At 41.8% G+C, this 15591-nt stretch overlaps 1 protein-coding gene across 5 annotated transcripts in view; it reads right to left on the reverse strand.

Moving 5' to 3' along the window:
* Positions 1–15591, reverse strand: part of UNC13C (unc-13 homolog C) — a 413239-nt gene that overhangs the window by 32794 nt on the left and 364854 nt on the right. For 4 of the 5 annotated variants that reach the window (XM_060178197.1, XM_060178195.1, XM_060178196.1 and 1 more), the window contains one exon: positions 12681–12828. The exons of the other annotated variant lie outside the window; for it this stretch is intronic. In XM_060178197.1, the coding sequence (XP_060034180.1) occupies positions 12681–12828 (148 nt within the window). The remainder of the gene's footprint in view (positions 1–12680; positions 12829–15591) is intronic. 5 annotated transcript variants of the gene reach the window in all.

Here is a 15591-nt window from a genome sequence, read left to right on the forward strand (position 1 = left end):
TATCTGTGTACCAAGTTTTGACTGCAGTGAAGAGCCCTATCCTGCACTGAGTGTCCTCAGACGCGGCTATCCTCAGAGAGCAACGTGTCATAGCCTTCCTGTACTATCCCCTATGTGCCTGTTGGAAATGCTCCCTCCCACCTGGCAGGCACACGCACTGGCTGAAGCTCTCTGTCCTTGAGCTGAGACAGTAGGACAGATAGTTCTCTCAGACAGGATTCTGGACCTCAGGTTCTTCTTAAAATATTTATCACGTCAAACAAAAATCTACTTTTGATGGTGCATTCAAAACAGCGTGAAACCAAAGATGACCAAATGGATGTTAATGTTATATCTCCACAAAAACCGAACCCTTTTTTAAAATTTTGTTTTTTATTGCTGTTGTTGTTGGGTAGGACAGAGAGAAATGGAGAGAGGAGGGGAAGACAGAGAGGGGGAGAGAAAGACAGACACCTGCAGACCTGCTTCACCGCCTGTGAAGCGACTCCCCTGCAGGAGGAATGAACACATTTTTAGTAACCTTTTTTCCCCTTCTATTACATTTACCAAGTTGTAGTTTCAGTTGTGGACCTCAGTCTGCTTATTTTGATACAAGTTCTCCTGCCAGCTTAACAGTACTAATGTTTTCCTGTAGCTTTATTATTTATTATTTTTAAATATCTAAATATATGTTTATATACTATATAGATATAGAGAGAAATTGAGAGGAAAGGAGGAGATAAGGAGCAGTAGAGAAGGAGCGAAGCCTACAGCACTACTCCACTGCTCATGGAGATTCCCTCTACAGGTAAGAGCTGAGGCTTGAACCTGAGTCCTTCTGCATGATAACATGTGCGCTCTGTTAGGTGAACGATCACCTCCCCCACCCCTTTTTCAGAATGAACTACTTAAGGAGAGGATTTAGTTTTCTACACAAAGACACACTCTCCAAAGTTTCAGGTAAGTATGTAGAGATAATTAGTTTTCATGTATAAGCCAAATATTCCAAAATATGAATATCTGATTTCTACTTCAAATTAAAATATACTATTCTCTAGTTTTGTAGGAAGCAGTTTACTTAAATGGACAAAATTGTTTCAGTGCAATTTTTTAAAAATTCAGGAACTCAAAGATATTCTTAAAACAACAAAGCAGGGATAACAGGGATAGGGAAATATTTTTATCAGAATCACATCAGACTTTCATGCCTGAGGCATCAGAAGTCCAGGATTTAATCCTCAGCACCAACATAAACTAGAGGTGAGCAAAGCTTTGGCAAAAAAAAAGTTTAAAAGGAGACAGACCATAGAATAAAAGCATATATCGTAATATATATAGAAAAGCATATGTCATAATAATAATCCCATATATCATAATTCATCTAGCCATCACACACACATCCAGTTATAACTTAGGCATAAGACACTGTTTATGTTTTTAAAATGTTGAGATCCTGGCTCCTCAAGCTGTGAAGAAACTTCAGATGAGGACACAGAATATGACACGGGGCAACTCAACGGTTAATCTGCCTGCATCTCATTCCAAATTGTGTTATCTACTGAAAAAAAAGAACTCTGGTTAATATGCTAAAGGTTTTGCACATTTTTCACTGTCTGCAACTGCATGAAATATTCAAAAGAACCCTGGGTATAATGAGGTAACTGCTAGGAAAGCGTTTTAAATGAGAGATATCATAATAAGATGTTTGAAATGAATTGCATACCAGCTTCAAAAACTTTAAATAACATATCTTTGAAAGACAAAAAGAAGCATAATTTAAAAGCTTAAAGGCCCATTCAAACCATTGGTTAAATTTTAAGAAGAAAAATATACAATAATAAGAATGCTTAATATTAAAAGAGTTTCCACTAATACAATATAATCTTTAGCATTTATTTAATGGTACTGTGGCATCTGAGGCAATATTAACGATATATATTGATCTAAACAGACAGCTAATATGGTGAATTATATTTTAAAAGCAAAAATAGAATTCCCCACATTGTTTCCTAGTACAAATGGATTGTAGCTATGCTTGCCACACTGTGGTTTTAACACTGAGTACTGTGGGGAAGATAAGAGACTCTCATGCCTGGGGCTCCAAGGTTCCAGGTTCAACCCAGGCATCATCACAGGTCAGATGTGAGCAGGATTCTGGCTGGCATGTAGGCAAACGACACATTCTGGGAGATACTGCAACAGCAGTGCGCCATCGTCTATGTTTGGGTATCTATAGGCACCAGGTTCAATCCTAGCACCAGCATAGATCAGAGCTAAGCAGTGCTCTGGTCTTTCTCTGTCTCACAAATACTTTAAATTACAAATATAAATATTTATTTTCCAGGTGTCTGCACCCAGAGAAACCTTCCTCTTTCTACCCCCTCATAAAACTTCTACCTTCCCTCTTGCTACCAAGCTATATTTTCCCATTCTAGACATGATCAATGTTCTGTCACTTCCTCACTCTTTGGTCTGGTGTTAGAGCAGGGTTCCTCCCAAACACTCAGTGTCTATCTGCAGCCAATTAGCTGCTGTGTAGGGAGCAACCTCCTGGTCTCCACTGGACAGATACCAGTAACAGGAGCCCTGCCTGCTCCTCTCCCAGGTGTGAGAACAAAAGATCATCGGACATTAGTAGCTGTCCCTGAAGAGGCAGGCGGCCCACTTAGGAACTGCTGCCTTTGAGTGGTTTGCATACATAGACTTCTCTGTTCTCCTTTAAATATCATGCTTCATTGAACTGAACTTTATTCTGTGAAGGTATTGGGTCAATATTTGTGAAGACGCTGAAAAGGTGTCCTTTTACTACTTTGGTACATTGCTAGAATAAGAAACAGTTTACTCTTAAAAAAATGAACTGGAAAAGACCTTACATGCCATGCATCAGACATAAAGCTAATAACCAAAATATATAAAAAGGTCACCAAACTCAGCAACAACAAACAAAAAACCAGAGGACCACATCTAAAAGTAAGGAGAGGATATGATATGAACAGAATATTCACCTAAGAAGAGATCCAAAAAGCCAACAAGAATATGAAAAAATGCTCCAAGTCATTGATTGTCAGTGATAAGCACACAGAGACAAACAATGAAATTCCATTTCACTCCTGTGGGAATGTCACACATCAGAATCCATAGCAACAACAAATGTGGAGAGGTTGTGGGGACAGAGGAGCCTCCTGCACTGCTGGTGGGAGAGCAGTCTGGAGAACTCTCAGAAGGTGAGAAGTGGACCTAGCTTGAAAGGGAAACTCCAAGCAGGATCAGACTGAGTTTGGAGTAGGGCACCAAAGTAAAAATCTCTGGGTGGAGGGTGAGGGGGGATGTCCAGCTTCACCGGGGGGTAGGGGAGGGTGGGGAGAAAGATGGGATGGGACAGTCTTTTGGTGGTGGTCTTATTGACTTGTAGTCATATAAATCACTATTTAATTAATATGAGAGGGATGAAAATTGATTGACTGTCTCAAACTTTTAATACACAGATCATAGGCTGAGTCTTTGAAATGTCGACTCTCTTAAGAGCATCAACCCTCGGGCAGCCAGACGACCACACCAATGTGTCCTAAGCCCTGCTTTCCCAGAGCCCCACCCCACAAGGGAAAGAGAGAGACAGGCTGGGAGTATGGATCCACCTGATAATGCCCATGTTCAGCGGGGAAGCAGCTACAGAAGCTAGATCTCCCACCTTCTGCACCCACAATGACCCTGGGTCCATACTCCCAGAGGGATAAAGAATAAGAAAGCTACCAGGGGAGTTTAGACCAGGGAGAACAGAAGCAACCGGTGGTATTACTCTATAAGATATTATATAAATAATGTCAAAGGACATAAATTATGGTGATGTTATGTATGATACAACAAATCCTAACAAAGGGATTTTCAAAGTTAACCCAATTGCCAAATAATTTGATTATAGCAATAACTATCTATTGCCTTCTTAAACCCTAAGACACAGCAGGAATCTCCTTCTTCCTCTGTAGAGCCTATATTTCGCCCAGTCCTGGAACCTCTAGGGAGGGGCTCACTTTCCTGTACGGCTCTCTCAATTCACACCAAATTATATTGCATCTGCTGATCCCAACCTAATTAGTGCAACTGTGTCCAGAGACGTCAGGAGTGGAATGTCAACCCATCAGCCTCATTACTCCAGTGAGACCTTTCCTTTTTCATAGGATTCTCTAGTTCCACTCCAGGGGGTTCACTTCTTAACAAAGTCCCAAAACCTAGATATAGACCAGGTCCCCTGAGATAGGGCATATGTTCACATGTATCCGTAAATTAGGGTAAAATATATACCTGAAAGTGAAAGTGCACGATAGTCTGCAGTGAGTCAGTATATGCAGCAAGCAAGTAGAAAGACCTAAAAAGACACCATAAAGTTCCTAATGAAACAGTGTCTAATTAGACTTAGATACCCTCCTCACCTACCTCCTATTACAGCTCTCTCACTCACTCCAAAGCTAACCTCATCAAAGCAAGGACTGCAAAAACTGAATAAGGGCAAGAGGCTGGCAGACTTTAATGATGACTGTTGTTAAAATTCGGAAGCTCTAGCTGGCTGGGCTAGCTTCACGGGCGGGTAACAGAGATGACCAGAGACATACGGCTGGGCAGGGCAGCTGTATTTCTTTATTCAGGAACAACGATTCATAAACTAAACCAAACTAATCACCAAACAGAACTCTGCAGCTTCTTTGCCCCCGTGGCAGCGCCAAGCACTCTCTCTTACTCTGCAACTCTGCAACTCTGGAACTCTGGAACTCTGGCCCTCTCTCAGGGTTCCTAGGGGCGGGGCCAAGCGGGCCCACGAAACTAACTGGACTGATCCAATTCTCTTGGCGGGGGAGAACTAGAACAACCCAATGTAAAGCATAAAACAATTCCCCCTTTTCTTTTTAACTAAATGACTACAGTATCAAGGGTGTGGGGTGAACAGAAACATATATCATACAGGCATTTTTAAAAAAAGAAACTGGCACAAACATGGAGAAACATGCAAGCAAGTAACAAGAACCAGTGTGCTGCCAAGGGAAGGCCTGAGGGGGCCTTTTTTTGCCTCTGTGGGCAAAACTTTATCAGCTTAAAAAAAAACATTTCTTGCCTCTGGGGGGCGTACTTGCCTCGACGGGCATTTGCATGGGGGCTGGAACGGCCTAGAGTCCCAAAGGCAGCTGGCTGCAATTTACTTACTATGAAACAAAACTTGTTATTAGCATATTTCTAATAGAGAAGGAATTTGAAACTTTTACATATCAACAACGTCTTTTAACCTTTTGTTACACCCATTCAAGATGGAGACACACCCTAGGTGTGGGCCGGAGAGGAAACCTCAGGCATGAGAATAATTAGCATAGCCATTGTGCGATCTACCATTTCTAATAGAGAAGGTAATGGAGAGTTTTACATATCAACAAGTCTATTTAACCTTTTGTTTAGACCAACTTAGTTAAAATATATTGATTGTTAACTAATTTTTACCTCAGACTTTAAATGTAAGTTAATTTTATCTTTATGAGAATTACGTTGAAAACCTTTTTCATTTAACTTTGACTAGTAAGAATTTAGCCTTAAAGTTACTGTTTACCAAACTTTAAACATACACATAAACATGGTCATTAATACACAAGGATAGAAACCTTTGTTACAAAGACATGTCATTTTAAACACGAATTTAAATCTGTACTGTCTTAGTTGTTGGGGGGTGCGTTGTCCAGTGGTGGTCTCTTGGGCAGCTTCACTTCTAGGAATCGCAGGTTGTGATCTCTGCACAAATCTCTGCGTACTCCAGCTTGTCTGCCTTCAGACCGGACCGGCAGCTGGAGATCTTGTGTACCCAGTTTCGGCAGGGAGCCTGGGGGTCCGGGAAGTCTGGGATCGTTCCAGAATTCATAGCAAGAGGGCGGGTGGGCCAGTCTTGTAGAAGGCGTGGGCCTAGGTGCCCAGGGGTGGCGGCCCTGCCCCATGGCCCTGCCATGTCTGCTGCCCTGTTCCATGGCCCTGCCATGTCTGCTGCCCTGCTCGCAGTGGCCGAGCAGCATGGAGGGATCACACGTCCAGTGCCCTGTGCCATGCGGTGGAGAGCCGGCTCCTGTGGGCTGGCCTGCATGCTGGCATTGGGCTCCTGTGTGGTGGCATCGGGCTCCTGCGTGCTGGCGTCAGCCTCCTGCAGGCTGCTGGGCTGCCGGGCTGCAGGGCTGTGGGCGCGGTGCGCGGGGTTGTCTGGGCACAGCCGGCTGGCTGGCTGTTTAACCAGGTGGAAAAGGCAGCTCCGCGCCTTGCCTCCCGCCCGCTGGCTATTCCTGCTGGCTGTTCTGAGTTCGCCCAAGCGAGTGGAAACCACAGAGTGGTCCAGAGATAAATGTTCCAGAAACAGCAAAACAGTCTCGTGAAGAAAGAGCAGAGGCCTTTGGAGATCTCTTCACAAGCAGAAGAGAAGGCCATAGTACATAGGTAGCAAGTTGTCTTTACTTATCTGAGAGATGTGCAGGTCAGGTCCATGTGGGCACCATTTGTTGTTAAAATTTCGGCGGCTCTTGCTGGCTGGGCTAGCTTCACGGGCGGGTAACAGAGATGACCAGAGACATACGGCTGGGCAGGGCAGCTGTATTTCTTTATTCAGGAACAACGATTCATAAACTAAACCAAACTAATCACCAAACAGAACTCTGCAGCCTCTTTGCCCCCGCGGTGGCACCAAGCACTCTCTCTTACTCTGCAACTCTCCAACTCTGGAACTCTGGAACTCTGGCCCTCTCTCAGGGTTCCTAGGGGTGGGGCCAAGTGGGCCCGCGAAACTAACTGGACTGATCCAATTCTCTTGGCGGGGGGGGGGGGAACTAGAACAACCCAATGTAAAGCATACAACAGATGACTCTTTAGTCACTATCAGGCCACCCCATCAGCTGGGGCCCTAGTCGGGGAGTCCTGGGATTCCCACACAGACATGATGGGTCTAGACCTCAAATAGACCCCTCTCTCCATTGTTACAGTAATCTCTATCAGGAACAACACAATAGATCCCTTTGTGGGCCCCCATAGGATCTTGCTCTCAACATCGATCAACAATGGTAGAGAATGTTCCATCCTCCAAAGGGAGGTTGTACAACATATTCTGTGCTCCACCTGAGGAAGATGGGTCCTGAAATTGGGGCAGCTTGGAACGTTCCTACTCATGACCACAGAGTGTGAGCTCAGATCTACAGGGATGCAGAGGTGACATAGGCTCCTAGCTGAATATAGGCCCCACATCACATCAAATGGATGGGTTTTACAGTCAACACTATTTATACACCTTTCCCATATTTGGGAGCTACTCTCTTCCATGATCCAGCTTTCTGGTCCTTTTTCCAGCCATGACATCATCTCCCCAGACAATAACTTGGATCCACCTGCATGTCAGATGTCAGGTTCAGGGGAACAAAAACTAGTATAGCCACAGGCCCTTTGGAGTTAGCTTTATGCAAAATGGAGAACCCCCTAACTGTTCATCTGTACTATTCCAGCCCTTAGGTCCATGATTAATCAATAATTTGTTTGGCTTTATATGTTAACTCTCCTTTCAGCCACCAGGTTCCAGATGCCAGCATGATGCCGACCAGACTTCCCTGGACAGACGACCCCACTAATGTGTCCTGGAGCTCTGATTCCCCAGAGCTCTTCCCCACTAGGGAAAGAGAGAGACAGGCTGGGAGTATGGATCCACCTGTCAATGCCCATGTTCAGCGGGGAAACAGTTACAGAGGCCAGACCTTCCACAATCTGCATCCACAATCACTTTGGGTCCATACTCCCAGAGGTTTAAAGAATAGGAAATATATCAGGGGAGGGGAGGGGATACGGAGTACTGGTGGAGGGAATTGTGTGGAGTTGTACCCCTCTGATCTTAAGGTTTTGTCAATGTTTCCTTTTTATAAATAAATAAAAAGAAGAGTCCTGGTAACCAACACTTCAGGTCCTGGTGTAATGGAGTACAGAGCCCTCTGGTTTACTTCTCCTGTAATTTACTCCTCTGGCATTATGATCCAAAATTCTTTTGGGGGTTCAGAAAGTGGGATTTCTGGCTTCTGTAACTGCTTTTCCTCTGGACTGGGATGTTACGCCTGCTCTTTGTAAAGTTCTGTGGAAGTACATTCAGATGAACAGTTTCATCGATTCTCTGATGATGGACTTGCTCCAAGTGGGACTGAGTATTCTCCTGTGTGCAGTAGTAGCTTGTACATCACAGAAGATGCTATAACTCCATCATGGTATTACTACATGAGAGTGGCAAGATGCAAGTGTTTAACAAAAATAAATCAAACAAAATTCATGACTATTTGGATCTGGGAAATTGGTTAGATAATTGCAACATAACTCCTGCTGGAAATAGATTTCATTAGGCATTTTGTAATCTTCATACTAGAGAATAGCAGGTATTGTACATAAGGGTTCAATTGGTTCTTCTGTTCACTTGAATGCTCATCGACTGTGAAAAATTCCAAAGAAATTCATGCCCCTACATGTTGACATGTCTAGTATCACACTAGCTTTAGCCATACTCAGTGCAGAATCTGAGAAATACACAGGCAGCAATGGCAGAAACTAACTGACCAGACAGATTTGGAGAAAATGACAGAGATAGGGTTCAGTAAACTCATTATTAAATTAGTTTAAGAGCTCAGAGATCATTTTACAAAAGAATTACAAAGTACAGAAAAAAAAATTGTCCAAACAGAGTTAGAAGGCCAGAAGGAGAATGTGAGTGCAGTTCAGGCTGAAGTAAGAGGTCTAAGAAATAGACCAAATCAGGTGGGGGCCAGGTGGTGGCACACCTGGTTCACTGCACATGTTATGACGCATAAGGACCTGGGTGTGAGCCCTAATCCTCACTTGCAGAGGGAAAACTTTGCAAGTGGTGAAGTGGGACTTCCGGTGTCTCTCTCCTCTCTCATTCCCCTTCTCTCTTGATTTCTGGCTATCTCTATTCAATAAATAAGGAAAGATAATGAAAAAATTAGACTTAATCAGATGGAGGAGAGAATTTCAATGCCAGAAACTAACCACAAACTGTTTTCTGTTTATCACTATCACAAACAGTGCATATATTTTAGTTATATCATAAATTATTCTAATGTTCAGCTGATATTCATCCTTTTCCCCTGATATTTCACTTCACTTTGCTTTCTAATATAATTTATTTATTTTGAATAATGACAGGGAGAAATTGGGAGGGAAGGAGAAGATAGAAAGAGAGACATGTGCAGAGAAATGGAGACAGAAGGGGACAGAGAGGCCTGTGCAGCACCTGGGCCCTTGCTATTTACAAAGGACAAGGTTTGGCTGACTAGCTGCTATCCTGCGAGTGGTAATGAATATTACATAGAATTAGAAGAGACAGCAGAAAGGAACCAAAAAATCCTGTATCTAATAATTCGTGAACCTTAGGCTTGCTTCCATTTTTATCTATTTTTAAAATCTTTATTTATGAATGAGAGAGGGAGGGAGGGAGAGCAAACCAAAGTATTACTCGCACATGCAATGCCAAGGATCAAATTTTGGAGCTCATGTCTGAGAGTTGAATACTTTCTCTACTGCATTACCACCCAGGCTGCTGCCTCTATCTATCTATCCATCTATCTATCTATCTATCTATCTATCTATCTATCTATCTATCTATCTATCTATCATCTATCTATCATCTATCTAATCTATCATATACCAATCATCTATCTATATTTATATCTACCCATCCATCTATCCATCCAATATAATACCTGGTTCGAGCCCCCGGCTCCCCACCTGCAGGGGAGTCTCTTCACAGGTGGTGAAGCAGGTCTGCAGGTGTCTGTCTTTCTCTCCCCCTCTCTGTCTTCCCCTCCTCTCTCCATTTCTCTCTGTCCTATCCAACAATGACAACAAAATAATAACTGCAACAATAAAACAACAAGGGCAACAAAAGGAAATAGATATTTAACAAAAAATTTAAAAAGAGTAAAATAAAGATAAAAAGAAGAAAAAGGGACGGAGGCAGAAGAAGAGAAGGGAGGAGAAAGGAGTAGGACGAGGGGACTAGCACATCATTCTGGCACATGTGACACCATGCCTCAAACCTGAGACCTCCTCTAAGAACCTAATGTTTTATCTCCTGCATTGCCTCTCAGGATGCTGCTTCTATTAATTATTGGACAGTGGCTGTGTTATATGAGGCGATGGAGCCCTCCTTCCCACCTACCTCTATGTGGATATTGGATGGGATGGAAAGGGGAATTGTAGAGAGATTGCAAGTAACTCCGGAGATGACAAGCTCCATTATCACTAAAGATGGGAGAAGAAGTGTGCGAGTTTTCATTGGCTTTGGTGGACCCAGGTGGGACAGCTGGGCCCCTATTGCCCTGAGCTGGCCACTAGCAGCAGACATTCAAGGAGCAAAGAGCTATGGTCTGGGCTGCAAGAGGTAGTGGCAGAAGGTTCCTAAGGGAAGGTGAATCTGGGACAGTGACCAGAATACTGCTCATTCTAGCTTATGGTGGGGGCAGGATTTGAACCTGGGACCTACTGAGTCTTAGTCATAAAATTCTGGTACACACATATGTTCTTAGCAGCACAATTTGTAACAGCCAAAACCTGGAAGCAACCCAGGTGTCCAACAACAGGTGAGTGGCTGAGCAAGTTGTGGTCTAGATACACAATGGAATACTACTCAGCTATTAAAAATGGTGACTTCACCGTTTTCAGACGATCTTGGATGGACCTTGAAAAAATCATGTTGAGTGAAATAAGTCAGAAACAGAAGGATGAATATGGGATGATCTCACTCTCAGGCAGAAGTTGTAAAACAGGATCAGAAAAGAAAACACAAGCAGAACCTAAACTGGAATTGGCGTATTACACCAAAGTAAAAGACTCTGGGGTGGGTGGGTGGGGAGAATACAGGTCCAGGAAGGATTCAGAGGACCTAGTGGGGGTTGTATTGTTCTATGAAAAACTGGGGAATGTTATGCATTTACAAACTATTGTATTTACTGTCGAATGTGGAAGATTAATTCCCCAATAAAGAAATTAAAAAACAAAGTCTGGTACATAAACTATTATATTTCCCTGGCCCTCCTCACATGTTTTAAACTTTCCATATAATATGAATCATATGAATACATGTGACAGATCTTCATATATTGAAATCACATGTGTATGTTGCTTTTCACTGTGATATCTACTCTTTTGCACATAGAGCCAAAACAAAGGTTTTATGCAATCACATTTTCTGGGAATAAAGCTATATCACTAAATGATGTATGAGAAGCAGATACAGATATGTGTTTGTATATATATATATATATATATATATATATATATATATATATATATATATATAGTGTCACAGAACTTGAGAGGTCCTGGAGTCAGGCAATAATACCTTTTCTATTCCTATACCTTCTGATAACCTTTCACAAACTCAGCTCTTCTCCTCTCCTTTCTGGAACCAACCTAACACATAACCCAAGTTTGAATATCACACCAGACGGAGCCGTTATAACCTTCAGTTTGACACTATCTGGAAACACAGCACACAAGACAGAGCCAGCACTGACTCAGGGCTCTTTGGTCTCCATGGAGGAACTGACAAGTCTGAAGCATTTCCCTCACAGGAAAAATATTCGGTTTGCTTTCCTAGGACCTCAGGAATGAAGACAGCATCCTCTGACACGTGCCTATGGCTCCTGTGAATTGCACTGTACGCTAGTCTTTGTGTCTGCATTCAGCACCGCCTCCCTCCTCATGCACCTCTGACTACGACTGACACGGTCTTCAGTGAAAGCTTGGAAATGTCAGTTCCTATGTGTATGCAATTACCGTAACTCTGGAAGAAGTTTAACTGTAACAGACCAGCAGCTCATGAAGTGGCAATGTTGCCATGTAAAACTAACCCAGATTTCAAAGCAAATACTCACCTGATAGTCTGTTTTAAATTACAAGTCGGATCTGTTTTCCAAATGAAAATTTGGGAAGGTGACACTTACCTTCTTGAAACCCCAAAGCAAGAAGTCTCACATTTTAAGTTAGGGAGGGGAATTATTACCAGTTTTATGAACTTTATCCAGATTAGTTAAGTCGGATCTGTTTTCCAAATGAAAATTTGGGAAGGTGACACTTACCTTCTAGAAACCCCAAAGCAAGAAGTCTCACATTTTAAGTTAGGGAGGGGAATTATTACCAGTTTTATGAACTTTATCCAGATTAGTTAAACCCTGAATCTCGTATACTACCTTGAAGACTGTGGAAGTTATAAATACTCAAGACTGGGCTTTTATAAATGTTATGAAGCTCAAATCAGCCAGTTTCCCTATAGCATCAAATTATAGGAATCTTTTAAAGTAGTAAGCAAAAGATAGCACTACTGCTAAAGAATATGTTTGCTACATATATTAAAGTATAATTAAGGATTTCTGTGCTACTATGAGCTCTTTTACTCAGATACATTTGAGATTGACTTTTCATTTAAAAATGTGTAAATACATTTAGGTGTATATAAATAAATGTTAATATGAACAAAAAAGATCACCAAGAGTCAACCATTACATACAGTCTTAATATTGAGCAAATCTTAGTTTTTTTCCATTATATTATTCTCATTTGCATTGCCATTTCAATTTATTATTTGTGATCATTCTGAGGTTGATATTTACTATTCAGTTAACTCTGGTTTTCAGTGAAGTACTTACTCTGTGCAGTCTGGGTGGCTATGAATCTCTTTATCAAAGCATCGGTAGTTTGGGTATAAAGACTGAGGGCATATCTCAGGGACTGAAGATCCGGACTTTTTTCCAAATAATTCTTTTTTAGACCATTTCCTCCTGCATGGAAGTATTGCTAAAATGGGGGGGAAAAAGGAGGATAGTCTAAGAAGATGTCATTAGTGAGAATGACTGGAGCAGGATTGTTATAGCTGTAGTGATTTAATTCAAATGGATTAAAATATGTTTGACACAAGATAAATCCAGAATGTAGCTGTATTTTTTTTTCACTGCTATATTATCAGCATCTAATTCACAGTCCCTCAAAATCTCTAAAATGATGTTCTTTGGGACAGACGCAGGTCCTCGGAATGTAAGAATACAGACTTTAAGGCTGAGGAGTTAGAGTAAGGGTCACGCAAAACCAGCTTCATGTCTGAGCCACCAACTGTCCCAGGTTCAGTTCTTAGTACTATCGTGAGCCAGAGTTAGGCACTGGTCTGGTTAAAAATTAAAAAGTAAAAATAGAGTAAGAAAAAGAAGATGAAGAACGAAGAAAAAAAGTGAAAAGACTGCAGTGTGGATAAGCAGATTGCATCAAGAAGTGGCCAGGATGCCGATAGAATGACAACTTTAATTAGTAGCTGATCACTGGTTATTGAATTCTGTTTATGGAACAGAAAAACCATTTTCCAAATGACTGGGATTTCACGAGAAAGGTAACATCTCGTCACTCAGTCTAAGCACTGGCTTGTGAGTCCAAGCTAGTTGTCTACTTCTTCATCCGGAGATCCACCCATTTCCACATTAGTCACACAGGCCTCAGTTCAGAGTTTACTAAAACTGTACAAGGTTGAAAACTAGAAAAACAGCAAGTTGAAACTTCTCCCACTTCTTAGAACTTCAAAAGTGGGTAAGAATCTCCTAGCATTTGCTCCTTGAAGAAAAGATTTGATATATCCCTCATCTTCAGAGTTGTACTGAGATGCATAATCACGTTCCAAGATTCCACAACAAGATTCTGAAATAAGAGCTAGAAAGTATCTTACAAGAGAGTATTCTTATGATCTTCATTAACTAAAGTGAATATTCCAAGAGATGATCCAGAAGGTAATTCTCTGATTTCCCACAAACTGTTAACTGCTGACCTGCTTTAGGAGAATTCAACCATCTTCCCATTAGCTATATAGGCTTCATTTCAGAGTTCAGTGAGATAGTGTACAAGATTAAGAAACTTGAAAGACAGCACACTGAAGCTTCTTGAAACTTGTAACTCCTAAATACAATAAGGATTTTGTTTTTACTACAGTTTCCTAATAAACTAAAGACACAACACAGAAGCTTATTTAGTTATTTAATGAGAGGGTGCTAAAAGAAAGAAAACCAGAGGCCTAGTAAGTAGAATAAATCAGCTTCAGGCGAGAACAGCAGAATTAGAAGATAAAACCACCCTGACCTCTTAATTCATAGTTGTTGGAGAGGAAATGTTTACAGAAAATTAAGCAATTAGGGAGTCTGGCAGTAGCACAGCGGGTTAAGCGCACATGAAGCAAAGTGCAAGGATCAGCATAAGGATCCTGGTTTGAGACCCCGACTCCCCTCTTGCAGGGGAGTCGCTTCACAAGCGGTGAAGCAGGTCTGCAGGTGTCTTTCTCTCCCCCTCTCTGTCTTCCCCTCCTCTCTCCATTTCTCTCTGTCCTATCCAACAGTGATGACATCAATAACAACAACTGTTGGTATGCTTCTAATTCTGCTTCTAAAAACCCCTTCTGTTTCATTTGGTTTAATCCCCCCTGCTTAACACTGCATTCTATTTACATAACCACTGTATTCTATTTACATAACCACTGCAGGGCACTGGTTTAATCCCCACTGGTTCATGATGTCTTTTGCTCAGCCCCCTCTCCTTGTCACACCCTGATTTTCACCAGTCACTTTTCTCTCCACCCTCTCTACGTCACATCCTATTCACACCCTACTTGGAAAGTATATATAAGGACAGCATTGTTCGTTTTAGTTTAGTGTTAGTTTAGCTTGGCTTAGATTGTACTGTGTCCTGCATGAATAAATACTGCGTACAACCCAGCCATGAGTCCCGGGTCGTCTGTCTCCCATCAGTGAAGCTCAGCCCGATAAACAACAATAATAACTACAACAATAAAACAACAAAGGCAACAAAAGGGAATAAATAAATATTTTTTTAAATGAAATAATTATATGGTAAATAGAGACTCCATAAGAAATATAAGTGTGAGTGTTACTCAGATACCTGAGTGAATAGAGACAGAGGTAGGAACAGAGAACATATTCAAATAAATTAATATTAAAAAATTTCCACAACTGTGCAATGCTCAAAACATCTAGGAAGTTGAACAAATACCCAAGTTCCAGGATCTTAAATGACACACACTGCACACATCATGGTAAAACTATGCAAAAGCAAAGACAAGGGGGGCCAGGCAGTGACACACCTGGTTAAGTGCTCACATTATAGTGCACATGGACCCAGGTTCAAGCCCCTGGTCCCCACCTTAAGGAAAGCTTCACAAATGATGAAGCAGGCTGCAGGTGTCTATCTGTCTCTCTCCCTATCACCCCCAACCCTCTCAATTTCTCTCTATCTCTATCCAATAATAAATAAATAAATAAATAAAAATAAAAAACAAAAAACAAAATCAAGGACAAGGAAAACACATTGCAGGGGGACAGGCAGTGGTGCACTGGGTTAAATGTATATAGTACAAAGTGCAAAGATCCACACAAGGATCTGGTGGTTTGAGCCGCTGGCTCCCCAGTTGCTGGGGTGGGGGTCGCTTCACAAGTGGTGGTGAAGCAAACCTGCAGGTGTTTATCTTTCTCTTCCCCTTTCTATCTTCCCCTCCCTTCTCAATTTCTCTCT

The sequence above is a fragment of the Erinaceus europaeus genome, chromosome 18, assembly GCF_950295315.1.
Source record: "Erinaceus europaeus chromosome 18, mEriEur2.1, whole genome shotgun sequence".
NCBI classification, from domain to species: Eukaryota; Metazoa; Chordata; class Mammalia; order Eulipotyphla; family Erinaceidae; genus Erinaceus; species Erinaceus europaeus.